This window comes from Aspergillus japonicus (assembly GCF_003184785.1).
Source record: "Aspergillus japonicus CBS 114.51 unplaced genomic scaffold BO86scaffold_2, whole genome shotgun sequence".
Classification (NCBI taxonomy): Eukaryota; Fungi; Ascomycota; class Eurotiomycetes; order Eurotiales; family Aspergillaceae; genus Aspergillus; species Aspergillus japonicus.
Window position 1 is genome coordinate 630,737 of NW_020291639.1, and position 26,155 is coordinate 656,891.

General features: G+C 53.4%; 11 protein-coding genes and 2 non-coding genes across 13 annotated transcripts; 11 read left to right on the forward strand and 2 right to left on the reverse strand.

Moving 5' to 3' along the window:
* The first annotated feature begins 332 nt into the window (after positions 1-332).
* BO86DRAFT_74910 (uncharacterized protein) lies at positions 333-1,094 on the forward strand. Its single transcript, XM_025677636.1, has 3 exons — positions 333-847; positions 912-983; positions 1,039-1,094. The coding sequence occupies exons 1-3, from the start codon at positions 557-559 to the stop codon at positions 1,042-1,044; spliced, it is 369 nt and encodes a 122-aa protein (XP_025532856.1). The 5' UTR covers positions 333-556; the 3' UTR covers positions 1,045-1,094.
* An 811-nt stretch (positions 1,095-1,905) lies between these two features.
* Positions 1,906-2,905, forward strand: BO86DRAFT_301271 (RTA1 domain-containing protein; the record flags this gene model as incomplete). The annotated part of the gene is made up of 3 exons (XM_025667481.1): positions 1,906-2,600; positions 2,675-2,749; positions 2,812-2,905. The coding sequence occupies 3 exons, from the start codon at positions 1,906-1,908 to the stop codon at positions 2,903-2,905; spliced, it is 864 nt and encodes a 287-aa protein (XP_025532857.1).
* Positions 2,906-3,748: 843 nt separating this feature from the next.
* Positions 3,749-3,868, forward strand: BO86DRAFT_t14. The gene has a single exon. It is a non-coding gene; the product is annotated as a tRNA-OTHER (tRNA).
* A 322-nt stretch (positions 3,869-4,190) lies between these two features.
* On the reverse strand, positions 4,191-8,981 carry BO86DRAFT_405862 (ankyrin). The gene is made up of 5 exons (XM_025674132.1): positions 8,891-8,981; positions 8,521-8,804; positions 7,539-8,355; positions 4,653-7,467; positions 4,191-4,576 (listed from the first exon to the last, which is right to left on the reverse strand). The coding sequence occupies exons 2-5, from the start codon at positions 8,615-8,617 to the stop codon at positions 4,550-4,552; spliced, it is 3,756 nt and encodes a 1,251-aa protein (XP_025532858.1). The 5' UTR covers positions 8,618-8,804; positions 8,891-8,981; the 3' UTR covers positions 4,191-4,549.
* Positions 8,982-9,167: 186 nt separating this feature from the next.
* Positions 9,168-11,127, forward strand: frdA (putative FAD dependent oxidoreductase). The gene has a single exon (XM_025670995.1). The coding sequence runs from the start codon at positions 9,266-9,268 to the stop codon at positions 10,718-10,720; it is 1,455 nt and encodes a 484-aa protein (XP_025532859.1). The 5' UTR covers positions 9,168-9,265; the 3' UTR covers positions 10,721-11,127.
* Positions 11,128-13,170: 2,043 nt separating this feature from the next.
* On the forward strand, positions 13,171-14,616 carry BO86DRAFT_384947 (CFEM domain-containing protein). The gene is made up of 4 exons (XM_025670996.1): positions 13,171-13,505; positions 13,566-13,752; positions 13,821-14,032; positions 14,086-14,616. Exons 1-4 carry the CDS (start codon positions 13,425-13,427, stop codon positions 14,341-14,343), a joined length of 738 nt encoding a protein of 245 aa, XP_025532860.1. The 5' UTR covers positions 13,171-13,424; the 3' UTR covers positions 14,344-14,616.
* An 814-nt stretch (positions 14,617-15,430) lies between these two features.
* Positions 15,431-16,972, forward strand: BO86DRAFT_384948 (uncharacterized protein). Its single transcript, XM_025670997.1, has 3 exons — positions 15,431-15,801; positions 15,988-16,050; positions 16,129-16,972. Exons 1-3 carry the CDS (start codon positions 15,776-15,778, stop codon positions 16,712-16,714), a joined length of 675 nt encoding a protein of 224 aa, XP_025532861.1. The 5' UTR covers positions 15,431-15,775; the 3' UTR covers positions 16,715-16,972.
* A 158-nt stretch (positions 16,973-17,130) lies between these two features.
* Positions 17,131-18,099, reverse strand: BO86DRAFT_384949 (uncharacterized protein). Its single transcript, XM_025670998.1, has 3 exons — positions 18,032-18,099; positions 17,751-17,954; positions 17,131-17,689 (listed from the first exon to the last, which is right to left on the reverse strand). The coding sequence occupies exon 3, from the start codon at positions 17,673-17,675 to the stop codon at positions 17,424-17,426; it is 252 nt and encodes an 83-aa protein (XP_025532862.1). The 5' UTR covers positions 17,676-17,689; positions 17,751-17,954; positions 18,032-18,099; the 3' UTR covers positions 17,131-17,423.
* On the forward strand, positions 17,879-20,068 carry BO86DRAFT_384950 (phosphotransferase family protein). The gene is made up of 2 exons (XM_025670999.1): positions 17,879-18,021; positions 18,549-20,068. Exons 1-2 carry the CDS (start codon positions 18,005-18,007, stop codon positions 19,912-19,914), a joined length of 1,383 nt encoding a protein of 460 aa, XP_025532863.1. The 5' UTR covers positions 17,879-18,004; the 3' UTR covers positions 19,915-20,068.
* Positions 20,069-20,499: 431 nt separating this feature from the next.
* Positions 20,500-22,088, forward strand: BO86DRAFT_328723 (uncharacterized protein). The gene is made up of 2 exons (XM_025668649.1): positions 20,500-20,688; positions 20,749-22,088. The coding sequence occupies exons 1-2, from the start codon at positions 20,533-20,535 to the stop codon at positions 21,685-21,687; spliced, it is 1,095 nt and encodes a 364-aa protein (XP_025532864.1). The 5' UTR covers positions 20,500-20,532; the 3' UTR covers positions 21,688-22,088.
* A 377-nt stretch (positions 22,089-22,465) lies between these two features.
* On the forward strand, positions 22,466-23,343 carry BO86DRAFT_428817 (putative ubiquitin conjugating enzyme; the record flags this gene model as incomplete). Its single annotated transcript, XM_025675619.1, has 3 exons — positions 22,466-22,622; positions 22,680-22,772; positions 22,891-23,343. 3 exons carry the CDS (start codon positions 22,466-22,468, stop codon positions 23,145-23,147), a joined length of 507 nt encoding a protein of 168 aa, XP_025532865.1. The 3' UTR covers positions 23,148-23,343.
* Positions 23,344-23,816: 473 nt separating this feature from the next.
* On the forward strand, positions 23,817-23,887 carry BO86DRAFT_t15. The gene has a single exon. It is a non-coding gene; the product is annotated as a tRNA-Gly (tRNA).
* A 284-nt stretch (positions 23,888-24,171) lies between these two features.
* BO86DRAFT_352163 (uncharacterized protein) lies at positions 24,172-25,739 on the forward strand (the record flags this gene model as incomplete). Its single annotated transcript, XM_025669466.1, has 3 exons — positions 24,172-24,508; positions 24,592-25,049; positions 25,230-25,739. 3 exons carry the CDS (start codon positions 24,172-24,174, stop codon positions 25,737-25,739), a joined length of 1,305 nt encoding a protein of 434 aa, XP_025532866.1.
* Between the last annotated feature and the right edge of the window lie 416 nt (positions 25,740-26,155).

Sequence of the window (26,155 nt, forward strand, 5' to 3'; positions counted from 1 at the left end):
GTACTGTCAGAGATCAAACAATTCAGGCTCAGCACATAAGGCCCCATCCATCCTCAGTATACTAGGCTCATTCTTTTATCCTTTAATGCATGCTGTCTTCTAGCTCAGCAGTGAGCTCAGAATCGTTATTCCATACCCGCCCACGCTGGGAGCGAGCCGACCCACATCTGAGAGCAGTGGGTCGACTGTAAACAACGATTCAATCAAATAGTCAGCTTCATCACTGAATTGTCCAACCCCTGAATCTCTTGAACTATTGACTTTAGCTCAGAGCCTCAGCCAAGCTTTCAATGGGGATTTGTTAGGTTTCGTCCCAATTCCCCGCACAGCGCAGCTATGTATCCTGCTGTGGGTACTCAACATCGGAGTATGGTCGGAGATCAGCCTTACAAGAAGAAGAGGCATTCTTGAAAACCCTTCAACGTCCTTCATTCACATACGCAGTGTGCCAGCAGCCGTAGCTCGCATCGATTACCCTCATCATCCATTTTATATCATCCCTTCCGAGAACTGACAATATCGGAGTCGAAAAAGAGTTCTGTGACCTAACTACGCCATGGGGAACTTTCAGACGGTCTTGTCGTCTCTTTTCTGGATCGGCACTGCTATCACCATACAGTACATGCTTACAGGACCTCTCCCGATACTCTTCGACATCTTATCCAACAAGATGCCAGATATTCTGTCCTCGCTTCCTCCGTCGCCGGGATGGGCCCCCTTTTGGCGCAGATTGTTCCACTCAGCTCCACCAGCGTTCAGTGTCTGGTTCTGCGTCCGGATGGCTGGGCTTAGCTACAGCATAGTCATCGCACTGATGGGGTACGCATTGATTGGGGCTGTCGATATAGTTGGTATAGTGTGGGATGGTTACGAGGATGGATGGACAGAACTCCTGGTGACGGAATGTCTAGGGCAGACTATTGTTGTGTCCATGTACACTGCGGCTATCTTCTATGTTCTTTCCTTCAGACCTAGACGGTCAGGTATGTTGTCGAACCATTAACCACGTCAGAGGAATGGACTTGACAGACTTGACAGACCTGACAAACACAGATAACGAGGTAGAAGCTGGTGCAAGTGAGAAGGAGTGATCGATGTCTGTTAGGGGATTTGCTCTTGGATACCATCTGCGTCCGGATCTTATTAGGTTATTGTCATCAACAAAACAGCAACGCAATCAATCCGGCATGAAGAATTTATGGCTGAAGAAGGAGGAAGCGTTGGATTCGCTAATGTTAAATTAGCCTTCATGCATATCGAGGCGGAGGTCTTCGAACGGACTGGCCATCTGTCCCAGCTGTCATATGCAGTTGCCCCGTTTGCTGCGCTATCTAATGCAGATATCGCCGCTTGTGAAGACATTTGAGATCACGTTACTTCCCACAACTTCTTGACCCTTGGAACCTAGACGCGACAACGCTGATTAATGCGTGTTGACCTGAATTAGCCGAAGATGAGGTCGAAAAAGTCAATCGGTTCTCCCCGCTTGTGGGGCCTTGCGAGAACGAGAACGAGAACGAGAACGAAAGCGACCCAATTACCGTGGCTATCGACCACGTTTCTCTTGATTTCATGGATCGATCCACCAGTCATCAAAACGCCACCCAATCGGGGTTAAGGAACCAATTTAAACAATTCCCCGTATTAAAATAGGTCTGATCTCCCCTCAGGCCTCCAGATTACGAGCATGAATCCTTGTCGGAGACAACACGTCCATCTCTTCCTTTCTTCTTTGTCGTTCTTTTGCTTATCATAACGGTTATTCCTTCATCGTGTTGTCGGTAGAATTTTGCATTCTCTCATTCTGTTCTTGTTGATTTTCAATTTTTGAATACGATCACATAGACTTAATCCAGCAGAAAGTTCCCTACCTCAATATCGGCGAAACTCTTCAGAACCATCACCATGAGTTACGGCACTTGCGAAAAAGTCTCGCTAGAATGCCCCGTCGAGGCGACCACCTACGGCTACTACCCCAACCTCGGCGGCAACATTTTCTTCGCGGTCTTCTACGGCATCCTGGGCGTCTTCCAGCTGGGTTTCGGCATCTACTTTCGCGCCTGGACGCTGACGACCGCGATGGTCATCGGCGCCTTCATGGAGCTGGCCGGGTATATCGGGCGCATACAAATGCATTACAATCCGTGGAACGAGAACGCGTTCAAGCTACAGATCGTTTGCCTCGTGCTGGCGCCCACCTTCGTCGCCGCAGGCATCTACCTCACCCTCAAGCACATCGTCCTCTCGCTGGGGCCGCAGTACTCGCGCCTCAAACCGCGCCTCTTCACCTGGCTTTTCATTAGCTGTGACGTCGGGTCCCTCGTCCTCCAAGCGGCCGGAGGTGGTGTCGCCGCCGCCGCCGGCAAGACGGACCAGACCCTCCTGCAGGTTGGAGACGATATCATCATCGCTGGTATCGCGTTCCAGGTGGCGACTATGTCGGTGTGCGGGCTGATCGCGCTGGAGTTTTTCATTCGGGTCGTCCGGCACGGGCCTGGTTTGGGTGGTGATCTTAACGTGGAGGGAGTGAAGCATATTCGACTGGTTATCTATGCGGAGATCTTTGCGTACTTCACCGTGTTGATTCGGTGTATCTATCGGTAGGCAGCTTCATTTTGCCTTGTTGTTGGATGCGCATCGTTGTGATGATTGCTAACGATGCTCTTGTTGACAGTATCCCCGAGATGGCCGGTGGATGGGGTAATCCCCTGATGCAGAAGGAAGACGAGTTTCTGGTGTTGGATGGAATGTATGCCGTCCTCGCCCAAATGCGCTCTGGTAGTGATTAAGCATGGCTAACATATGTGATAGGATGATCGCGCTGGGAGTGGGCGCCCTTACCGTCGTGTATCCTGCGTTTTTCCTTCCGTCTATGCGGAAGGGACGGCAGACGGAGAAGGCATAGAGTTTATATTTCTTGACATATATACACAGATACAGATACACCTATAGATACCCGGGAATTTAAGTTTGGATGCATTCTTATATGAGATGAATAAGTCCAAATCAAGCTGGACGAGTCAACAGTGCTTCCGTGCTGTGCCTTTGAGCGCAGAAGCACTTTCACGGCGTATTAGTAGCCCGGAGGTACCACCCAATTCGAGACCTTCATAAACTGGTGACCAGCACAGATAGGTTACGCATGGCAAAGGCCACTTCGTCATTAGCATTTTTCCCTGATGTGGGTTTTTATGATTGGAACGAGATACAATGGCGCCCAGCCATGCTATTGAGAGGAGAGCGCGTCTAATCACCCCTAGACGCTGCTGTTCTTGTCTTGTCGATAAGAGAATAGGGGTCTTCGGTGTCTTATCGTAGCTCTACTAGGGATTGAGCCGTCATGGATCGGCCAGGACTTTTCTCTAGCCAACACAAATAACTAGATGGATCCTCCATCTTGCAACTCCTTCCTAGACAATGTGGTGCAATGGTCTTCCCCGAACACCATGACAGAAACCGCCGGCATCCTTTCGTCTGAGGAAGTATGGGCTTGCGGAATTCCGGCTGCTGTTCGCCTGCACGCTGATGCGCAGTTAGATGATACAGGGTTGTAGGAAGAAATCGGAGGCTGGTGCTTGTTCGTCCAGGTTCGCCTGCTACACAGCTAAGTGCCAGCATTCAGCCAGTAATGTCTTGTTAGAAAAATACACTAAGATCTGACCAGGAGTTGCAGGCACGGAACGAACTCTGACAAGCAATCACGGGGCTATCCAAGAAATGTTTGCCTTGTACTATACTGTAGACCAACGGCCTCTTAGCTCAATGGTAGAGTTAATGCAACTTGTCGCTTCGTCACAACTCCGTCTGTGCACGGCGCATGTGGAGCGCGGAAAACATTAGGCTGCGAGTTCGAGTCTCGCAGGGGCCGCTCTGCAATATCCGTTTTTTTTTTTTTTTGCTTGTTTGTTCTTTGTTCGTTGTTCTTTCTTCCAACTCACATCCCCTTGAGCTCATTTCTCACAAGACGCTTACTGGATCTTATACTACCACCTCCAGCCCTACAGCACTTCCAAATGATGGATCATAGTGAGATGGCTTTTGTGTACTCCGTAATGAGTCCGACTTTACTTGATAGAGATCCCTCCATGCTCCGAATTTACGAAAACCAAAGACAAGAATCACCGAGGGAGGGAAATGGAACCGTGACTACCGTGACTACTGTGACTACTGTGACTACAACATTGCTCGATGCCCGTAAGAGTCCTTAAAGTGTGCTGAACTCTCTGATGCTAAGACGGTGCTTTTTCTATCAGAAATCCTTCTCAGCAGACACAAGGACTAGCAAAAGAATTTCTTGTAGGAATTTTGAAATCTCATACAAATCACCGTCTCCTGGAATTTGTCGATCGATGCCTCCATCTCACCAGTCTGGCCTTCCTTCTGTCCTTCCACAAACGTATGAAGTCGGTGATCCAATGTTTCCAATTCTTTCTTTTTCCTCGTACAGGTAGTTGGTGGTCATCCGCAGTAATGGGAGGCGGATGGCCCCTGATCGATCCTGCGGGGGATTCGCGTTGGAAACCAATGCCAATGGCCGGAGAATCTTGGTCTACTGTCCTTGCTTGGGATAGAGACCCTTCCTGCTCATGGTCAGTAGGGGTGTTTGAACGGCTTAGATTCATCTGTGGACGATGATCTTTCTTGCGACACACCAGTCGGTGCTGAATCTCATGATGCTTAGCGATATGAGTCTGAAGCAATCGGTATATCTCCGTATGGCGCCCATCGCGTGCAATCTTCGAGGCCTTTTCTAGATCCATCCTTTGCGCCATGGGATGTTCCAGTAATCGTTCCACAACTTTCAGATGCCCGTGTCGCGATGCTAATGCGAGGGGTTGAGGCGCCTTGGACTGCGTGTCCGGGAATAGAGCCTTCGCTCCGTAGAGGAAGAGGGCGTCCACTGCTGCAGAATCTCCCTTTCTGCATGCATTGTGTAGCGGTGTCCAGCCGTCCTCGGTCTGGTGATTCATGTTCGCGTCTGCATCAAGTAGACTCCAGAGGGATGATTCCTCTCTTAACATGGGATTGACCCGGTCGATGATTCCCTGGAAAGAGAACAGAACCCTGCCCGGGACTCCACAGGCCAAGAACAAGGGCGTTCGACCGAAGATATCACATCGATCTAAGCCAGCTCCCTTTTGCAGAAGCAGGTTCACTGTGGCGCCATCGTCACGCTGCGCAGCGAGGTGTAGTGGAGTCAGACCGTTTTTGTATACCGCATTGACCTCGATCTCGCTGTAGTTTCGGAGAAGGCTTTGAGCACTTTCGCTGTAGCCTTTTCTGATCGCAACCGACAGGGCCGTCTCGTTGGATCGGTCCCGTTTATTGCAATCTACCCCGTGGTTCTGTGAAAGAAGGGAGATCGTGGCTGCATCCCCAGCCCACGCAGCCCAGAACAAGGCCGAACGGCCTTTCCGGTCGACCCGGTCAAGTTGAACGAGGGGCTCTCCGTCAATTATCACTCTCTCTGCCACTTCGGCATGGCCGTTGATAATGGCCCACATGAGGGGTGTGCGCCGGAGTCCGTCTACCGCATTCGGATCCACATCGTCGACTTCGAGGAGCCGTTGGACAACATGTCCATTGCCATTCCTCGCGGCCCATGAGAGCGGCGTCCGCCCATGCTTGTCCGTGGCGTTTACGTCGATCTGAAGACGTTCTCGGTGCAAAAGCAGCAGAGCAACGATGGCCGAACGCCCCAGGCCAGCGCCCAATGACAATGGCGTTCGTCCCACGCTATCCTTGACATTGAAGTCCACTGCAGGGTTTGTCAAGAGCAGTCGCACTACCGAGACCTTATTGTTGGCAATAGCCCACCAGAGCGGCGTGCGCTTCTTGGTGTCAGCTTGGTTCGGATTGATACCACGTGCCTCAAGGAGCAACTTCACCACTGAAACACAACCCCCGGCGGTCGCCCAGGATAGCGCTGTTCTGGTTCTTCCGTTGTTGTTGGTGTTGAGGTCATCCGGTTCAGGGGTTCGATCAAGTAATTCGCGCACTATCTCCTCGCAGCCCATGCCCGCGGCCCAAGAGAGCGCGGTGCGCTTGCCAACGCATATGGTATTGGCATCAATCCGTTTCCTGTCCAGCGCATCCATGAAGGCCTTTGCGATAGTGCTGTCTTTGTTCTTCATTGCCCACCACCATGGTGTGTGGCCTTTGCGGCTATGATCTGGCTCGACCGCATCGCTTGTAAGCAGGACATGCACAACCTGCTGGTGAGCTCGGTACACTGCACGGGTCAGTGCATCCCATCCATGCTTGTCTTTCCGGTTGACCGTTTTGGCCGTGCATCTTGGAAGGAGCTGTTCGAGTATTGTTCCATGCCCCTTGGCTGACGCCCACCATAGGACTGTACGTCGTTCTCTATCTGGGGAGTTGATATCGAAGCGGCATCTGTCAAGTAAAAGCCGAACGGCTTCCGTTCGGCCATTAATGACAGCACGAGTCAATGCGTTCCGCCGTTGGACATCTTCATGGTAGATGTCTATCTGGTCCGTCGCCAACAGTGTTTCTAATACGGCGGTATGGCCTTTTGCTGCAGCCCACAAGAATGCGGTTCGTCCATCCTTGTCTGGTAGATTGAGATCGACATTCTGCATCTGTAAGAACATGGTCAGCACTTCGGTGTGTCCATTCCGTGCAGCCCACAACAGCGGTGTTCTTCCATCTGCGTCGGGGGAATTTAACGCAGGGTTTTCACTCAATTCCATGCTTTCCGCGACCCGGTCCAGCCCAAAGTAGGCCACTAGGTGGGGTGCCAGCATTTGTCGCGAAGCATACCGGTCTGTCATGTTGGAAGTTAACAGCATCAGCACCTGACTGCATGCGTCGACCTGTGCTTCACGGGCTAGAAAGGCTTTGATATATCCTGTCAGAGAGTCCGAGCATTGACAAGCATGATATCCCCAGTTTTGCGCGGCATATGTATACAGTGGATAGGCATCGAGTCTTTCTTGAAGGCTTTGTTGATCCTTGCACACGCCCGTAAAGGCTGGATAGGATAAATATGTGAGGCATGTCTTCACAATCTTGTCCTTGGCCCCCGGAAACCACTCGGAATAGGTTTTCTCGAAGTACTTCCGAGCGGTGGAGTGGACAAATTCCACATTTTGACTGGTGGCCCCCCTCTGTAGGAGGCCACCACAGAGAGAAAGGATAAGATCAATGTGAGGTATGTCATCTTCACTGATTGGATTGCAGTCGGGATGGACGGCAACCGCATGTCGTACCTCATGTATGGTCAACTCCCTTCTGGACCACAAAACCCAGAAAATCGCACTCTGGGCGACATTCCAAGCATCGTCACGGAGACCACCATCCTTATGAGTGATTCTGCGCATGGTATGTTCATATAAATCTTCACAGGTCTCGCCTCCCTCTTTGAATTGGCGCAACTTCTTTCGAAACATCGAGACTGACGTTGTTGATGCCAAAGCGTGAAGCCGCAGCTGGACAAGTAGAAACCTATAGAGGCGGGTGCTCAAGCGTTAGCCACAGGCGGAGAAGTTGTTCGGGGTTACTTCTTGGTTCCTCACATCCCCTCTACATTCTGGGTGACATTCTTTATGACCTCCTGTTGGAGCTCCTGATTGCCGCGTACGAAATACGGCAATCGACAGAGCCTTTCCCGGACATAACAAACCAGATCCTGTTGATGCGCTTGGATCTCAATACAGACACTCTCCTTCTCCTCAAACCGTGCGACAATCTCCGGAAGAGGACGCGAGGTCGCAAGCAGGTTAAGCTTCTTCTGCGTCCGTTCTTGCAAGGCGAAGAGCCGATCCAGCATTTCTTGCTGACTGTGTTGCCGCCCGGACAGTTCGTCAATGCCATCCACCACCAGGAACACGCGGTCATATGCCGTGATGACCTCGCAGAGCACTTCCTGGACGTGCGCCGGCGAGGGCCGCCGCTCACGATCGACGTAGTCGGCATACATCAGCTCCATGCTCCGGGGCAGCTTTGGCAGCCGAGGCATTAGCTGCCTGAGCATGCTGCCGAAGCATCGGCCGAGATGCTGCGCTCGCAGCTGTGGCGTACAGTACCAGTAGGCGATCCCGACCCGCGAGCCCCGTCGTCGAAAAGTGTGGAACAGGTGATCCACCACCGCGGCGGCCATCATGGTCTTTCCGGCGCCGGGGATGCCATAACAAAAGAGGATCCCCGGCTCGCTTCGCACCCATTGCTGGAACCGGGCGTCGTCGAGAAGCCATCGCCCCGCGTTGTCGGGCCATTCGGCTCGCAGATCATCCTGTTTGGCCGAGAAGTCCTCGGGCGACAGCCAGGCCAGCCAGGCTCGGACGTTCTCGATCAACCGTTGGGGATCAAGGTCCGTCGGCGCGCACGATGTCGCTAGGGTCAGTAATCTGTCAGTTTTGATGCTAAGCAATCGGACTGCAGGTGGATCAATGCCAACAAAAATAACTAGAGGTTAGGGAGCTGATAGCGTAGGGAGCTTTCCAATATCGCTCGAAGTAGGGGGGAAAGGATAATACCACTAGGTACTTACGGACCTACCGTGAGAATGGAATTCGACCCGAATTGGAGATCGATTATACCCGATCTGCATTCCACCATTGGGACCCCTGAACGATACTGAGTGCCTTGGTGTCATGGCCGATCACGCTATGCTTTGCACTTCGGAGGAGGCGAAAGGGATTGTTTCTCAGCGCAGGGAGAGGGAAATTGTGAAAATCAAGCCTGAACCCCGCCCATAGAAGCCCAACCACCCTACTACCTAGCATTTTAACTACCTAGGTAGTACCTGGTATCCTTTTTGACTATGCAATGGATGGATTGGACTGGGTCTTCGTCAGTACGCCTAACTAACTTATCAATGTCAATCAATGTAGATCAAGTAGTCGGTAGTGTTGTTGGGTAACTATACCTTACTGAGGTACTACAGTATGCATCCTGGATGAAACCCTCATATACATACTTCTCCCCACCCAATCAGCTCTTGTCTCCATCAATGGTCGACTGACCTTGGATCAGAATAAAACTCCCCGATCAAAGATGACAACCGCTTATACCACGGGCCATCCCGGCAAAACAAGACGGTGGTCCACGGTACGAATACCCAAGTGCAGTGGTGTGATACAGGGGCCTATCCGGCGATGCGGGGAACCGCACCGTATGATTCCTCTCAACTCACGCAACCTCACACTCTACAATTAACCTACCACCCATCCACACCCACCCTCTTCCACGATCTCGTCTCTTTCCTTCCATCACTACGCAAACCCCACAACTTAACCCACCAATGTCCCCCGAACAAGCAGTAATAGTGATCGGCTCCGGCCTCGCGGGCCTCTGCGCGACCACCCAACTCATCGCGCACCGCATCCCGGTCGTCATGCTGGATCGCGCCGCCAAACCCGGGGGCAACAGCATCAAGGCCTCGTCCGGCATCAACGGCGCGCCCACGCGCTTTCAGCCCCCACTGCAGAACGACGCCGCGGACCTCTTCCTCGCCGACACGCGCCGCTCCGCCGGCCGGCCGCTCGCCGCCTCCGTCGACGCGGAGCGCGCCCGGCGCGAGACGCTCATCACCACGCTGGTCACCTCCTCGGCGGAGGCGGTCGACTGGCTCGCCGACGAGCAGGGCGTCGATCTGAGCACCGTGGCGCAGTTGGGCGGCCACAGCCGCGCGCGCACGCACCGCGGCGGCGCCGGCCAGAAGCCGCCTGGGTTTGCGATCGTGAGTGCGCTGTTGGAGTCGCTGGATCGGGAGCCGTTGTTTCAATTGCGGACGAATACGAGAGTCACGAGGGTGGTTACAGCGAAAGAAGGCCAGGAAGAGGGGAAAGGAGGGATGCTGGGGGTGGAGGTCGCGGGGCAGGAGGGGGAGGGTAATCGGACCGAGACGTTGTATGGGCCGTTGGTGTTCGCCACGGGCGGCTTTGCCGGTGACACGCATGGGCTGTTGGAGAAGTACCGGCCGGATCTAGCGGGGATCCCGTCGACGAACGACGCACGCGAGGGCACGCAGCCGCTGCTGGAGGCGGTGGGGGCGGCGGTCGTCGATATGGAGCAGGTCCAGGTGCATCCGACGGGGTTCGTGGACGCGAAGGATCTTGCAGCCAGAGTGAAGTTTCTCGCTGCCGAGGCGCTGCGCGGTGAGGGCGGGATATTGCTGGATGGTCGGGGAAGGCGCTTTGTCGATGAGTTGACGACGCGCGAGCAAGTCACCGCCGCGGTCATGGCGAGCGCGAGTCCGCTGGAGGAGGAGACCGGCCTGCGCCAGTGGGATGTCTCGCTGCTGATGGACGAAGGGGCGGCGGCGGCGTCGAAGACGCATCTCGATTTCTACCGGTGGAAGGGGCTGATGCGCAAGACCACGGTCGGCGAGCTGGCGCTCCCAGCCCTTCGCGACACGCTCCAGGGCTATGCCGATGTGGTGTCGGGGAAGACGCCGGACGTGTTCGGGCGGACCGCGTTCGGGAACTGGACCTTGAAGGAGGTGAGTTCCGATTCGGTGGTCTACGTGGGCAAGGTCACGCCTGTTGTGCACTTCACCATGGGCGGAGTCGTGATCAACGAGCAGAGTCAAGTGCTGGACAAGGACGGCGCTCCCATCCAAGGCCTCTGGGCTGCAGGCGAGATCACGGGCGGACTTCACGGCCAGAATCGTCTGGGAGGTTCTTCCCTCTTAGAGTGTGTCGTCTTCGGCAGGATAGCCGGTGAGAATGCTGCTGCCTTCCATCAGGAACACTAGTATCAAGTAGGGTTCTCATCTCATGATTCATGTTTCTGTGGGGGGTGGTTCTTCCATGATGGCGGCGCTCGGACGTGGCTGATTCTGTGCAAATATTGTCAATATTGTGTAATTGTGGAGATCAATTCATGAGCTACCAGGTTTCTGTAATGTCATGAGCCTTGATCATTCTGTCTTACGATCGAGAGGTGCACAAACTGATACGAGGTTGATGCAAAGATTGGGTCATCCTTAATTTTGGTCTGTCTCTCTTTGTCGCATGAAGTGACGGAGCGAACAAAGTTGCCTCAGATCAAGGCACAGGGCATGTAATTAGACTCCTGCCAACCTGCTGCTTAAGTACTTACTATGTAGTAGAAACTAGAAAGCGCTATGTACATCCAATGGTAGGTTTGGGAAATGCAAGACGATGCAGCTGCATGTGGTCAGCCCTAGCAGATCAGCCACTCCCTTAAATTTTAGAGTCAAATAAAGTTCTAAGCTCAGGGGGTCAAGGGGCTGTTAGTTAGGGTCCAAAGAAACTTCTGCCCATGGTTCTCTGAAGTCATACTCCCTAGATTTTCTTGTTGCTGTGATGCATCATCATGGGTCCGAAATCCCAAGGTAGCGTCAGGGGTGGCCCTCGCATGCGCAACGATCAGAAATGAGCGTGAAGCCACATTCCTGATAGTCAGCCAGGATATTAATTGATTAAGAGGGTGACATGAGGGTGATGTTAATGGTGATGACAATGGGAATAATCCCTTACAGCCTGGAGCAGTGCTGGCCCTCACCTGGCAGTGCTGGCACTCTTTTCCCTTTCCCTTCTCCTCCCCAGAAAGAGATGACGTCATTTCGTCTCTCGGTCGAGCTCCGGGGCTGATCCCAAAGAGGAAAAGAGGAAAAGCAACTTACTGCAGCAACTGCACCGCCACAAACAAAAGCAATTGACATTGACCGACCGCATTGGAAGCTTCTTTTCTCTCACGAGTGGAGCGGAGTATTTGGATCGCTAGTGGAAAAGACCCGATTTTTGTTTGGACCATGCTTCGACCACCCGATGGGAACCCTCCACCAGTGCTCCACGGCCAGTGCTCCAGCTCCAGTGCTCGAGCAATTTTCTTAACCAGGATGACCTTGGTTCTGCGACGCAGTCTAGTCCCTAACATACCCCTCCTGCACCTCAGGATCTCAAGGTTCAGGCAACCTTGAGAGAAGTAAACACAGGTGGCTGGTTACCTATCTTTTATCTTTCGCGGCAGCCGAAGCTAATCATGGATGGTCTGGGCGAATGCTCGATAGATCCCGTGTCGGTCCATGGTTAGCGACCGACTGGCCAGAGATAAAGTTCGAGACTTCGAGCTGGTGGTGGAAAATTCAGCAACACTTCCCCACAGCTGCTGGAAGCGATTCCAGCGACACTGCAAAAGAGTGCCGTGCGGTGCGGTGCCCGGTTCCCCTCATTTGTTTTTGCATCCACATCCATAAATGATAAGTGGCTAGGGAGCCGACGGTCAGCCACATCAGCGGTGGGCTGATTGCCAAAGGGCCCAATAAGGATCGGCAGTGACGATCCCCTGCATCCATCTTGACCACCAGCAAACCCTTACTAGAGTATCCCTAGTCAAATCTTGGGTACCCAGCATGCAGTGGCATCGACTCTGACGTAGTTGGTAGGACAGCCCATCTCTCATCGTGCCGTCATTCCTACACAAATCTCTCCGATCAGAGAACCACCCGCTCAAAGCTTCAACAATTGAACCATCGGCCATTTCCAAAGCCAGTCAATGGCCCCGAGAAAGTGATCCCAAATGATAATTTAGAAAATTCGGTGAGCAGACCGTCCAGAGAAACTGAGGTAGACCAATGAAGCTCGAGTTGTCGATGATGGGTGGAGTTCGCCGTCTGGGTCTGGGTTGATCACAACCCTCCCAGCCACAGCAGCAGTCCCTTTTCCCGGAACCCCATCTGGGCGCATCTGCAGCGCTGTTGATTCTGGCACTCGTGATAGCCACTGGTTGCAGGAAACTAATGCATCTTCCTTCACAATCAACCTATGAGGGCATTGTAGGGCTAGCCAGGAGCTTCCAGTAAGCCACGACAGTCAATCTAACAGGCTGTTGCTGCGTAGGGATCAAGAACGATAGGGCTAGCTCGAGTGGAGATCATGCCTCCATGACTTCACCCGGCACTGTGACCGTGACCGTGAAGCTGTCCTCAGCCACGTTGGCTGGACAGCTGCCTGACAAACAATCATTCATCAGCCAGTGACAATCGTGCTACTTAGTCCTAGACTGATGCTAGGTAGAAAAGGAAAAAGAAATAAATAAAATCAAAATTGAAAAGGGAACTAGGTGGACAAACAAGAGTGGAAATTAGGGATCAACGCAGCGGGTAAAAGAAAAATAAGAAAGAACAAAAAAAAAAAAAAACAGTCCGATGCGGCCAACAACAGAAAGAAGGAAAAGGAAAGCACTTCAGGCGATGAATGATTTGCGCGCTCTTTCCCACCTCCTCATAACTTAAATCGGCTCATCTTCCCCCCTCGTTGCCTCACACTTCTTTTCCTTCTCCCTTCCACATCAACCATCGTACTGTTCCACAACACACACTCGTCTTCGTGCTCCGCGTCAATCACTTCGTTGATACCCCCTCTTGTTCGCCTCACTTCGCTTCTCTGATCTATCCTCATTCTTTGCGCGTGCCTGCTCTCTATCTCATCAAAATGAAGACTTTCTCGCTTTCCATGGTGCTGTTGGCTGCTGCCAACCTTGCCAATGCTGCCATCTCTGTTAGCGACTGCGCAGTATGTTTACCCGACAGCAACAAGTGCTGATCGATGACAACTGACTTATTCGCGTTCTAGCAAATGTGCGTCAACAACATGAACAACAAGGCTTCCGAGTTGGGTTGCTCTAGCGGCGATCTCAGCTGCTTGTGTAACAACGTCAACTACAGCTATGGTATCCGTGACTGCACCGCTCAGGCCTGCCCTGGTGACAACGCCGCTGCTGTGCTGTCCACGGCTTTGGCTTCTTGCCCTAGCTCGACCAGTATGTGACCCAATCAGCAGCACTGCGTGTGCTTCTTGACTCGAAAGATACTAACCTTCCCTCTACAGGCGGCTCTAGCACTGGTTCATCTGCCACCGGAACTGCCTCTGGCACTGCCTCCGGAACCACCACTGGTGTTGCGGGCGCCTCGACCAACTCTGCTTCGACCTCCAGTGGCAGCGGCACCTCCAGCGGCACGGGTGCGGCTACCACCACCACCGTGACTACTGGAACCAACTCTGGGACCACCAGTGGCGCATCCACTACTTCTGCTGGAACCGTGAGTACACTCTTGTTCCCTATCTCGCGAGCTAGTATGCTGACCATACCAAGACCAAGACCACCATCACTAGTGCCATCACCAGCACGACGCTGAGCACTGCTACTCTCAGCAGCACTGGCTCTTCGGCTTCTGGCACCGGATCTTCTTCCACCGGCAGTTCCGGCAGCGGCTCTTCTGGCAGCTCCTCCACTGGCACCGGCACCGCCCCCGCAAGCTCTTCGACCTCCACCGGCGCTGCCTCTCAGATGAACGTTGCCGGTAGCGGTGCTCTCGGTGCTTTCGGGCTTGCCGCCATGCTTCTCATCTAAATGAACGATTACGATAGGTTGGTCGCTTAATCTTGGCTGCGTTCGCGTCCAGCATCGAAGCACAACTACGACTCGGGTGTATCTCACTATTATGGTTTATGACTTGTGATGTTTCCAATGCGGCTTGTATATTCTAATATGACGGGTCATGCGATAATGACTAGTAGATAATGTGCCAGTCTCCTGCTCTGGCCACGGGGGTTGGAGCAGGACGTATGGATTAATGGTATGCAGGACTTGTCATTAGCTTCTTGAATCAATACATTCTTTCAATTCTGCTTCCTTCGCATTCTTGTGATATGCCTCTACGCAGCTTCTCGGGACTATGCCATTACTACGATTTGCGATATGTGCATGTAAAGATCCCCGGGTCTTATGACCCCAGATGTCTGTGCGTTAAGATTTGAGCATATACGAAAGAACCACCAAGTAAAATGGTTCGAGTCGACTTCGAGAAGCAACCTTAATGGTTCCAAGGAATGTCACCACGATGACTTGCAGATTCGGTATGCAACCGTCAAATAGACCGGCCCCACATGAGCACCGAGCTGAACAAAGCCATTGATATCAGGACCCCGCCTTCCCAGCAGGGGCATTTGCCTCCCAACAACAAACAGTGGACGATCGGCTATGATTGATGGCATGCATGTTTGACATCTGATTCTTGCACGACCTAATACATGGAGAAATAGTATGTTTACCAGCTTGAATCGTGGAAGTCACCTCAGCAGCTTTGTGACCCGAGTCAAGAGCAAATTGGCAGTTTATACCCCGGGTCATGCCGCACCAAAGCTCAGCTTCGATTGATTCTCGAAGGACTGTGGTGGGCATGGGATACGATGCGTTCATTTGCCAGTTGTTGCAACCGTCGAGGCGGGGATAACGTCATTCAGGGACTATGGACGATCGCCGCCCGTTCTAGCCCCCCATCAGCATCATTCTTCATCATATCTTCACCTCGACAGTGTTTTCCCCGATCCACATACCTCATACCCTAACCACTGCCCATCGATGCCATGCATATCGCCTCCCCTCAAATCGAGGATCTGACTAAGTGAATGAGTTGTGCTACTGTGCTAACTGCGTTGTGTGTATGAGCTCCCCATACTTCGGTCACCTCACTTTACCCTCACTGTGGCGAACCCTTTCATTTCTCCGATGGCGTTCCATGCCATTCATGACGCTGGCATGAGGTCAATTGCGTATGTCCACCATCAGTGAAGACGAACAGAGCTCTAAGCTACCGGCACAATGGATGCTATTAAAATGAGCCCAAAGTTGAACCCTTGGAGTAGGAAAATTCAAGCCTTCCAGCAAGGAAAACCAGCCAGCAGTTGACGTCAGTCATCAATCTCACCGATTCCATCGCTCTGTCTCTTGACTCTAGACTCGCCCATACCTAAGTCTTCTTCCCTATTCGCATACGGAAATCATGGCAGCGCTACCCACCTCATCCAAGTATGTCTTTGAAACCTTGAAATCCAATCCGGTGGTCACAGGGCTGTGTGCGACCGCGATCATTGGCCTTGTCTGGTACCTTGAATGAAACAACCCTATTTTCTTTTCCCAACAATCACTTTTACAAGCCTGGTCTCAGGGGTCTATGGTCTACGGCGCTAACGGGGTATGCGTTGCGATGTGTAGGACAGTCAACGACTTCCGAGAATGGAAAGCCTTTGGCACGGGCGGGACTCCGCCGACCTGGGCGTAAGTTCCTCCCTCCCTCACACATGACTCCATCCACCCTCTCCCTTCTCTTTACAGAGACTGACCAAAACAATGTAGCGGATACATGCGCATGTCAAAACTCCGGGCCCGACGCGCCCTCTCCAAGAACAACAACCTCCGCGACCCGGCCCCGCTGCAAAAGACGGGGCCCTCCTACCTACCCACGGGCACGCTCCCGCTCCGCTCGGGGCCGCGCCCACGCATGATGCCGCGGACGCTCCCGCAGCGCCAGTACCCGGAGCCCATCGACCCGTCCGTGCAGGCGCGGCTGCGCGCCCTCGTCCACGACCTGGCCACCGCCCACCCGGAGCTCTTCGACCTGATGCCCTCGCACACCGAGGGCCGCACCACGGACGGCCTGTACGCGCGCCGCAACCTGCCCACCCTCAACCCGCTGGCGGGCGACCGCATCCTCAGCTACGAGATCGCGCACATGCACCCGGCCGAGAACAGTCTGCACGTGTGGCTGAGCGATGTCGACGCGCGCGAGGTCATCGAAAAGGGCTGGGGCCAGCGGTTTCCCCTGCCGGCCGTGCCGCAGGGCTGGGTCATGGTGTATGCGCCCCGCGACGAGGCGGAGATGGATATCGTGGAGGGCGTTGTGAGGGCCGCGGCGCGGTGGGTTACTGGTGTTATGGTTTGAGATAGCCCCTGGTTGGGCTTTATGGTTATAATGATGATGATGATGACGACGATGATGAGTTTATAGCGAGATTTGAGTTCTTTTAGTGAGCGGTCTGGGTGATATGTATGATACTGTATGTTAGCTTTTTCTTTTCTGTGACGATGATGTCTGTCATGAGAAATGGTCTGGATTATTGGATTTTATATCTTTTTCTCTGGATCACCAATGTTGGCATGTATAACATTGCGGCTAATGAACCCTTTGGTTACTTGTACATCTCCAGGACTTCCTGGTTCCTGCTTAGCAGCGGTCTTACTATGACTTCCATGTTCGAAGCTCCGTGGCTAGCGTCTGAGAGATCCTATCATTGTACTTGATTCTCTGTATCAGATCTAAAGAGTCAAATCAACTGCATTGACATGCATACTTAATAGATCCAGTCTGATTTAAGGAACAATGCCAAACTCGGGGCTTTCGTTGATCTATAAGTGCAAGTCAAGCCTATCCCTCTAGGAATAAGTAGCCTTCCCTAGGATGGATTCCTTGAATGGATCAGAAGCAATGAATACAGCACGAAATGTGAAGGCATAGAAACCTCGCTCAGCGCCATCAACAAACCACGAATACAACACGCGTCCTCTGTCAGATTCATGATATCTCCCAACCGAGGCGTCCTGGAAATTCTTGAAGAGGGCCCTTTTCTCGTAGCGGGTGCCCGTAATGTCTTCTAACCCGAGCTCGACCGGTACTGATTAGCGATGTTCTCAGTCACATGCCTCCTTCTTTCTGATGATTCAATGCCGGCATTTCTCATGTTCTCTTCCTCTTGGGCATTGGGCAGCTTGTATGCGTCTGATCCATAAGCCTTTCCGCGTCTTTCGCCAGACGCATTTCCCTGCTTTCGTAGGGTTTCTGCGTTTGATGAGGAGATGCCGATTTGATACTTCGTTTGGTCACGCTCGTTGGCCTTTGAAGACATCGTGCTCAGGGGGCCTGGAGAAACTTCGATTAGCCAGGTACCTATAATCAGATATCTCAAGGTTTGGGTCCGTACCGTTTGGCTTGGTTGTTGGAAGAACAAAGTGGTGGTAGGAAGAGTATGAAAAGAGATGATCTTGCTCTGGAGACTAGCATCGAGGAGGAAATGTATCCATTTTTATAGACATAGTTTCCATGCCCAGTGAAGACAGTGCGCATAACGATTCCGCTTCCCCTCACTATAACAGTAATCGCCATGGACTTTCCACTTGGGATGAGACTGTAACCGCCCACTAGTGTCAGTGATTGGATATAGGCTTCAAACAGGACATGGGTATTGCTAGGAGGTATGCTAACGGTGTGTGACAGAGTCGCATATTCTCGACTAGTGTATATTAGTCACCATCATGATGCCTTGCTATGCCCCTCTACTCATGGCGAGTGGGACACCGGCGCTAGTCGGACCATAAGTATTGGCTCGTTATCCACGGAGCGCCCGCGGCACAGGCCAGGTGCAGCCCTGAAGCTGGGAAGTCCGGGCGGGGCCCGGGGGAGGTAAGTCCACCCCGCCCGGTCCCGACCGTAGAACCCCCCAGCAACACACGAATTCTGTCCTTTAATTGGCCTGTACCAAATGAGGCTAAAAAAGACCTATCTCAAGGACTTGAACTTTGGGTGTCGAGGCAGACATCCCTGTCGCTTACATCTAACCTCGAAGCCAGTTGCTTCCACTCTCATACTTTTGCCGTACACTGTCACCCAATCTACTTTCCTCTCTAAGTTGCCCACTTCGATAGAATTTTTGTTTACTGAACCGCCTAGCAAGAAGGATGCAGAAGCGCATGTGTTTTGATGATGTTGCTTGGGAAAAAAGCGAGGTCGTCTCAGATAGCTGGGTGGCAGAGCTGTTTCAACAAGACACTCTCCGGGCCATCGGCGATTTCATGATCAAGCATCGAAGGGGAGTTCCAACTGAGCTGTGTCAACCCCGTGCGGGGACATTCAACGTGTCGTTTCGGATGAAGTTCGAAGATGGTGGCTCAGCACTGATCCGCTTCCCTAAGCCTGGGACCACCATGTTCCCAGAGGAAAAAGTGAGAAATGAAGTGGCGACGATGCGGTACATTCAAGAGAATACCTCGATCCCTGTGCCATTCATCCTGCACTGGGGAACGAGGAAGGAGAGCCCTCTTGGTATTGGCCCATTTATCCTGATGGAGTACATTGACCACACTATGGATCTGGGTGAGGCATTGAACACTCCAACGCTCGGAGTCGAAGACCGCCCAATCCTCGATCCAGCGGTTGATCTTGATAAGCTGGAAATGCTGTACGGCCAGCTGGCCGACATCTTACTTCAGTTATCGCGGTTATCACTTTCTCCGATCGGCTCTCTTATGCAGGTCGATGACTTCACATGGGAGCCCAAGCATCGCCCTCTATCGATTGGTATGAACGAGCTCGTCCGTCTAGGGACTCTCCCACGGTCAAAACTGCCAACCACCACATTCGAGACGGGATCCGACTATTTTCAGGCCCTCGCTGACCTCCATTGCGAGCATCTGTACCACCAGCGCAACGATGCCGTAGACTCGGCAGATGACTGTCGGCGTAGGTTCGTCGCCCGACGGCTGTTTTCCAGAGTCGCTAGTGAGGGGCGCTTGGCTTCCTCAAGGAACGATCATGGACCCTTCAAGCTCTGGTGTGACGATCTTCGGCCCTCGAACATCCTGCTCAACGAGCACCTGCAGATCGTCGGTGTTATCGACTGGGAGTTCACCTATGCGGCGCCGGTTCAATTTTCTCATGCACCGCCTTGGTGGTTGCTGCTCGAACAGCCAGAGTACTGGCCAGATGGTCTAGAGGCGTGGGAAAAGTCATACGAATATCGTCTACAAACATTCCTCAAAGTTCTCACAGAGCGCGAAGAGACAGCGATGCAACGGGGCAGGTTGAACCCGGAACAGAGACTTTCGGGTCCCATGCGACACAGCTGGGAGAATGGCGACTTTTGGGTCACGTATGCTGCGAGAAAGAGCTTCGCCTTTGATATGGTCTTCTGGAAGAAGCTTGATCCCAGGTTCTTTGGTTCCTGTGCAATTGCTGTCCAAGATCGCTGGAAGGAGAGATTGGGGTTGTTGAGTGAAGAGGAGACACGGTGTATGGAACAGATTGTGAGTCGGAAAGTCGAGCAGATGAAGACGAGGGAGCTGGCTTGGGAGCCGGAGGAGATGCCTTGACTTACTTGAACTGGGGCCTTTAGTTTGTTATTACGGTAGATTATGTTGATGGTCTATTGTGAGGTTGTTTGGCTAGGATAAGAGGCATATATAGGTGTCTGCTTTATTAAGGGTCTGCATACTGGGTACATCACGACAATACAATAGGTTATCGATATATTGAATGAAGATTGAAGTTTCTTTTATGAAAAATCCATTCTCAGAGGACAATCCTATTGACCATCCACAGATTGGCCACCATCGGCTGCTAAGAATACAACTCAAACTCCTTAACTTCAAGGTTCTCCATCGTATCGGCCCACATCGGCCGCACTAATATTAGACTAGCCAACCTGGGCAAACCACTGATAGGCTGCTCAGCCGCGTTACTGCCTGTGACTGGATGTCTGCCTGATCCTTCAGGTTGTGGCAGCCTCCAGGCACCCCCTCGATATGAACTAATCACACCCACCTTTCCCTTCCCTCCCCCGGCTTATAATTCTTTGTCTTTCCTCACTCCATCATCCATCCCATCATCCAACTGTTCGTCTTTCGCTCTCAAACTTGTCAAAAAACAATCTTCCCATCACCGTTCCTTCATCCAACATTTAACTCCTACTGTTTTCATATATCGCCCACATGGCTATCGCTTCCCTCCTTCGTCGAGGAGTGGAGGCTGCTGTGGACTACCAGTCCAAGCAGCCCTCCCAGAGCCAGCCAACCATCCATTTGGCGGGGTGGCTGTCGGCTTTCTTCATCTTCACCGTCCTCGCTTTCATTGCCATTCTTCTTTCGGTAAGCATTCCCCCAGGGTGATTTCAACTGTCGCGTCATCCTAATGTTTATCTATTCTAGGTCGAGTACACCTACGGGCAGCTGGTTCCTACCCTCGCTATTGTGGAAGACACGAACCCTGATATCTACGTCCGCATCGATACCGACTTCGACCCGAACAAGCCCGTCGATGCGACCGAGCCTGAGATCGAGACCCGCCCGCAGCCCATCACCAACAAGTTATGCACTACCATCCGCCATCTTCGCGCCCGGGCCGGTCCCTGGTCCCGTTTCCGCGGGTTGAGCATGTACTTGGCATACGGCTTTGCTCAGTCGGCTGTTTACTCCCTGGTGCCCTTTTCTGCCGCCGCGTTCCTTCCTCATTACATTATGTACGTTGTCAGCGGCGTTCTGGTGGCCAACCTCCAGCTCGCGTGGGTCCACATTGTCATCTCGGAGCCCTCCCCCAAGCGCTTCTACCAGCGCATTGGGGGCTTCCAGACGTGGAAGCGGATCGCTCCCGTTGCGGCCCTCGAGCATGCCGTCACTGGCGCCGGCCTGTACGGTCCCCTTTTCCTCATCGATGCCTTTGGCGGCTTTGACGGACTTAAGGATGTGAACTCCTTCACCCCTACCGATCCGTCTTTCGCCAAGGCTATCTGGACCATTTATGGTCTCCTCCTTCTGCCCACCGTGGTGTCGTTTGTGGTTTCCATTCCTGCGCGGGCCATCTTCCTTCGCGTGGCTGCTTCCATGCTTCCTGAAGAGGATGAGGCTATTGTGCCTTTCGACCGCTCCTACGGCGGCAAGGTGCAGCCTGCCATCCTGGGTGGCAGTGGTAAGCTCGGCATCTCCGATGCTTGGAAGACCCTCGATCGCCCGGCCCTGACCCGCTTCGTGAAGTCGATGTGCAAGGCCGTTGCTATCGAGGCCGGCGTGACCATGTTCTTCACGCTGCTGCTTACCGGCCAGATCCTTGCCGGAGCTGTGACTTACGGGTTCCCCAGAAACAACGCTTAAGCAGATTGACGTTTTGCTCTACCTCCACCTTTACGATCACCCCCCTTCAGTCATTTGGACTACGTGTCTCCGTTCTATATATGTGAATAAATTCTGTTTCACCGTTTCAACATCAGTTGAGCCCTCCACTCTCTTGTATCTATCAGCACGGTCTAGGTAGTGGAATGGATGCCACACGCATGGGCCGGTCTGAAGTCGATTAGAGCTTTGAATTGTAGTCCGGGGTAGGATCAAATCGCTGACGTCGACACCAAAATACCCTGACAAGTGCGTAGTCACGCATGTGCCGTGAGTACCTTGGGCTAGGAGGAGTCGCCTTCTCCGGCATTTGCGAATAATCATACATCCCTCCAGCACTACGTAGACAGGCACTTCCCTTACGCCACCAAGGGCGATCGGGCCAGTGAAGGGGAGGCTATCGGGGGATGAAATGTTATCGTCCGGCGGCCCCGCCACCCCACTCTCCCTTTCGAGCACACCGCCTTGGATCCATCGATATTTCTCCTCTGACCAGTCAGTCCGTTTGTCGACCCTCTTCCCCCAGGGTAGACTATACAGAGTCACTTTCATCCTTCTTCTCTTCGGTGAGATTTTCACCTCTTCTTGCCGTACAAGCGAACTCTTCCTAGAGCCACTGAAGCCCCGTGTGTTTCTCTCGCCGCTACACACCCCTCTCATCCCTCTCACGGTCCCGTTCCACCTCGTTCCACCCCTCGAGATCCCCTCCTTTGCTTCCCTTCCCCCCGCCGCCCCCTCTTTTCCCCTCCACGTCAACGCCATGGCCACCACCGCCGCCGGTCGCATGCTGTCACGGCAGCTGCAGCAGATGCAATCCGACAAGGACATCCCGGGCATCAGCTGCGGGTTGGTGGACAGCAACGTCTTCGAGTGGGAGGTGATGCTCATGATCTCCGATGATGTCAAGCTTTACGGCGGTGAGTCCTCTAGCAATACATAACAGTGGCATGGCTTTAACACCGAGTCAAAAACAGGCGGTTTCTTCCGCGCCCGACTCTCCTTCCCCCCGGATTACCCCCACATGCCGCCGAAGATGAAGTTTGAGACTCCTCTCTTCCACCCGAACAGTATGTTTTCCCTCTCGCAGGTCTCGAGCCTCGAGCCTTGAACCCGACAAGGACTCGAATCCGGCTCGCAGCTCCCCCTTTCTCTCGGACATGCTATTAACACGACTCGAACTAATAGTCTACCCCAACGGCGACGTCTGCATCTCCATCCTCCACCCGCCCGAGGAGGACAAGTACGGCTACGAATCCGCCGCCGAGCGCTGGTCCCCCGTGCAGACCCCCGAGACGATCCTGCTCTCCGTCATCTCCATGCTGTCCAGCCCCAACGACGAGAGTCCCGCCAACGTCGAGGCCGCGCGGTTATGGCGCGAGAATCCCCAGGAATTCAAGAAGCGGGTGCGCAAGTGCGTTCGCGATAGCTTGGGCGAGGAGTAGACCTTTTGATGGGTTGGTGGTTTCCCTTCCGATGTGGTAGAGAGATTTCTTTCGCATTCGTGCATTGCGCGGGCAAGCGTTTGGCGCAGTCTATGGGTACATCTTTCTTTTTTTTTTTTTCGTCTTGCGTATTACTTCGTGAGGTTGTGACTTATGATTTACACGGCTGTGGTTTTTTTCTGTGTGCTGCGGTTTGTTCTTTGGTGGTTGTTTTGGGGGGGGGCTTATGTTTGTCTCCCCTGGTTTGTGATTTATGGTTTTGATTTATGGGATTTGTTTTCGTGCTTGGTAGCGGAATAGATTCTTGGGTGGTTCTTTAGTTGGTGTATGAATTGGTGTAGGTTTGTAGTTGTTTGGGGGGTGGTTTTAGGGGGTTGCGATGGGTACAGGCCTTCTCTTGGGGGGGCGATCTTGGTTCTCAATGAGCAGAGGGGGATTCGAAATATATGCAATCCGATGGCCAGCCGGCTGCAGTGCCGAAGTATCCTAACAATCCATGATCCTTTAAAGCTCTTCATCAATGATTAATAGACCACTATAACATATTAAATAAAGCAACGCTTAAATTATGACAAATCGCAGTCGGGAATCCCCAGCTGCACAGCTCCATACCTGATTATTTTGCCATTGAATCATCATGTAAAATTAAAATACCCCTGACATCAACCAGCATCATTGGTCTAGTGGTAGAATTCATCGTTGCCATCGATGAGGCCCGTGTTCGATTCACGGATGATGCACATCTTTTTGTATTTTATACAAATCGCTTCCTCCCAATCAGAGGATCATATCGTTATCGATATCGCTTGGTCCCCGCATCGAGTCCCAATGTTTTGCTTTTACTGTTCTTATCAACCGTCACCCGCTGCCTGCAGTTGCCGGGATCCGATCCGACATCGCGGGGGAGTCATTCATATATCAAAGCGTCGTTCTTCCCAGGTAGCTTTCCTTTGACAATGAAATGCACAGTAAAATACAGTCCCACGTCCATCAGTCAATCACCCAGTCAATCAATTAATCAACCATGACTACTATAACCCCGCCCACCCTCCCCTCCGCTCCCCCCATCACCATATCCCCAACCATCACCCTCCAACCCCCGCTCTCCCGCTGCGGCGAAGGCCCAGGCCTGCTCCTCATCCGCCCCGCCAACCTGGTCAACTGCCAGGCAAACAACACCACGCTCGACCCAGCCCCGATCCAGAAATGGGCCGAGGAGAGCTACACCGTGGTGGAGATCACCCTCGACGCCGTGAGCAGCGGCGACGCGGCAGGTGTCGCGGATGCTATCTCCGCCGCTGTACGGGCGTTATCCGGATACCCGCAGTGCAGTGGCAGCGGTGCCAAGTTCGGGGTTCTGAGTGAGTTCCGAGTCTTCTACCCGCCCCTTATGGTTACCTCCAGGCCCGCAAGAAGAAAGCGAAGCAGAACTAAAGAAACAAAGTCTACGGCTCCCCACGCGACTACGCCCCCTCCTTCCCCCAGCTCCTCCAACAATCCCTTACAGCTCTCACCACCACAGCGCAAATCCCCGTGGCAGCAGCAGCAGCAGCAGCCATCTACTTCAGCAGCTGGGCGAATCCACCCACCACCCTCCCAGCTCTCTTTCACCTCCCCGCGGGAGAAGCCCTCCCAGAGAGTACTAATCCCACGAAAGTCCACCACTACCCGGGCACCCCCTCGCCCGGATTCATTGTGCCCGGCCACGCGGACTTCACGCCCAGCGCCGCGGGGGTCGCGCACACGCGGTCCCTGACCTTCCTCAAGCCCCGCATGGGCGGGCCGTACTTCGACCTCGAGCAGATCTGGGAGGAGCACACGCACCACGAGTTTGGGGACCGGTCCGTCGAGAAGACCATGGCCACCATGGTGCAGGAGCCGTATGTGAATCATATTCCGACGGTATGCTCCCATTCCCATTCCCATTCCCATTCCCTATCCCTCTAGGATGTGGATGGGGTGGATTGACGCCGTTGGCATAGCGACTGACCAACTGACTGACTGGCTGGAACACCACACCACACCACACCACACTAACTAACACCACACTGACTAACACCGGGATGCTGACGGGGTCTACAGATGACAGGCGGCACCGGCCGCCCAGCCCTCACCCACTTCTACGAGCGACACTTCATCCACACCAACCCAGCGGATACGTCCCTGGAGCTGATCAGCCGCACCGTCGGCGTGGACCGCGTCGTCGACGAGTTCATTCTGTGCATGACCCACGACACAGTGGTGGACTGGCTGGTCCCGGGCATCCCGCCCACCGGCCGCCCCCTCCGCGTCCCCTTCACCGCCGTCGTCAATATCCGCGGCGATCGCCTGTATCATGAGCATATCGCGTGGGATCAGGCGACCGTGCTGCGGCAGTTGGGGCTGTTGCCTCAGTTTCTCCCGTTTCCGTATGCGGTGTCGCTGCCTGCGGGGGAGGGCGAGGGCGAGGGCGAGGGCGAGGGCGAGGGCAGGCGGTGGGAGTATCGCGTGCCGGCGGCGGGGGCGGAGACTGCGCGGAAGTTGCGGGGGGATCCGGGGGTGGTGTCGAATGGGATGATGGGGTTTGAGGTTCGGGAGGTGACGGATTCTTAGTTTGGGAGGGGGTGGGGGGTGGTAGGTTGGATGTGTAGGATAGGATGGGTTGAGAATATCGACTTGTACCTTGCTGGACTATCTATCGTTGGGGATCGAGTAGGATTGCAGCTTGTCACGAACGCTTGTGTACAGGTCACCGAATGAAGGTCCGAGGTGAACAAGTCTGGTATATGAAGCAGTGCAAGTAATGTAGCTAGACTCCCTCTGGGTTGGTCTCTTCTACCCGCTTGGAACACCACACACCCAATTCAACTAGATGCAGACCCCCAGCGACTGACAAGAGGCCATCCCACTAGCTGAAATCTTACGGATCCTCTCTCTTCCCTCGACTAAACTGGGAAACACGAAGTAAGGCAAGGAAGGATACGTACGAGACGGACACCCGTTGCGGCCCGTCCACATTCCAGTCCCCG

Bases quoted from the DNA above. Each gene is read 5' to 3' on its own strand.
- BO86DRAFT_74910 (XM_025677636.1), top strand. From the start codon at position 557: ATGGGGAACTTTCAGACGGTCTTGTCGTCTCTTTTCTGGATCGGCACT. The intron at 848-911 runs GTTGGTATAGTG...CGGAATGTCTAG, and splicing joins TGATTGGGGCTGTCGATATA to GGCAGACTATTGTTGTGTCC.
- frdA (XM_025670995.1), top strand. From the start codon at position 9,266: ATGTCCCCCGAACAAGCAGTAATAGTGATCGGCTCCGGCCTCGCGGGC.
- BO86DRAFT_384949 (XM_025670998.1), bottom strand. From the start codon at position 17,675: ATGTCTTCAAAGGCCAACGAGCGTGACCAAACGAAGTATCAAATCGGC.
- BO86DRAFT_384948 (XM_025670997.1), top strand. From the start codon at position 15,776: ATGGCAGCGCTACCCACCTCATCCAA. The intron at 15,802-15,987 runs GTATGTCTTTGA...TGCGATGTGTAG, and splicing joins GCGCTACCCACCTCATCCAA to GACAGTCAACGACTTCCGAG. The intron at 16,051-16,128 runs GTAAGTTCCTCC...AAAACAATGTAG, and splicing joins GGGACTCCGCCGACCTGGGC to CGGATACATGCGCATGTCAA.
- BO86DRAFT_328723 (XM_025668649.1), top strand. From the start codon at position 20,533: ATGGCTATCGCTTCCCTCCTTCGTCGAGGAGTGGAGGCTGCTGTGGAC. The intron at 20,689-20,748 runs GTAAGCATTCCC...TATCTATTCTAG, and splicing joins TCATTGCCATTCTTCTTTCG to GTCGAGTACACCTACGGGCA.
- BO86DRAFT_384947 (XM_025670996.1), top strand. From the start codon at position 13,425: ATGAAGACTTTCTCGCTTTCCATGGTGCTGTTGGCTGCTGCCAACCTT. The intron at 13,506-13,565 runs GTATGTTTACCC...TTCGCGTTCTAG, and splicing joins TCTCTGTTAGCGACTGCGCA to CAAATGTGCGTCAACAACAT. The intron at 14,033-14,085 runs GTGAGTACACTC...GACCATACCAAG, and splicing joins CCACTACTTCTGCTGGAACC to ACCAAGACCACCATCACTAG.
- BO86DRAFT_405862 (XM_025674132.1), bottom strand. From the start codon at position 8,617: ATGACACCAAGGCACTCAGTATCGTTCAGGGGTCCCAATGGTGGAATG. The intron at 8,356-8,520 runs GTAGGTCCGTAA...TACTGACCCTAG, and splicing joins GGTCGAATTCCATTCTCACG to CGACATCGTGCGCGCCGACG. The intron at 4,577-4,652 runs GTGTGTCGCAAG...ATGAGCAGGAAG, and splicing joins ATGAGATTCAGCACCGACTG to GGTCTCTATCCCAAGCAAGG.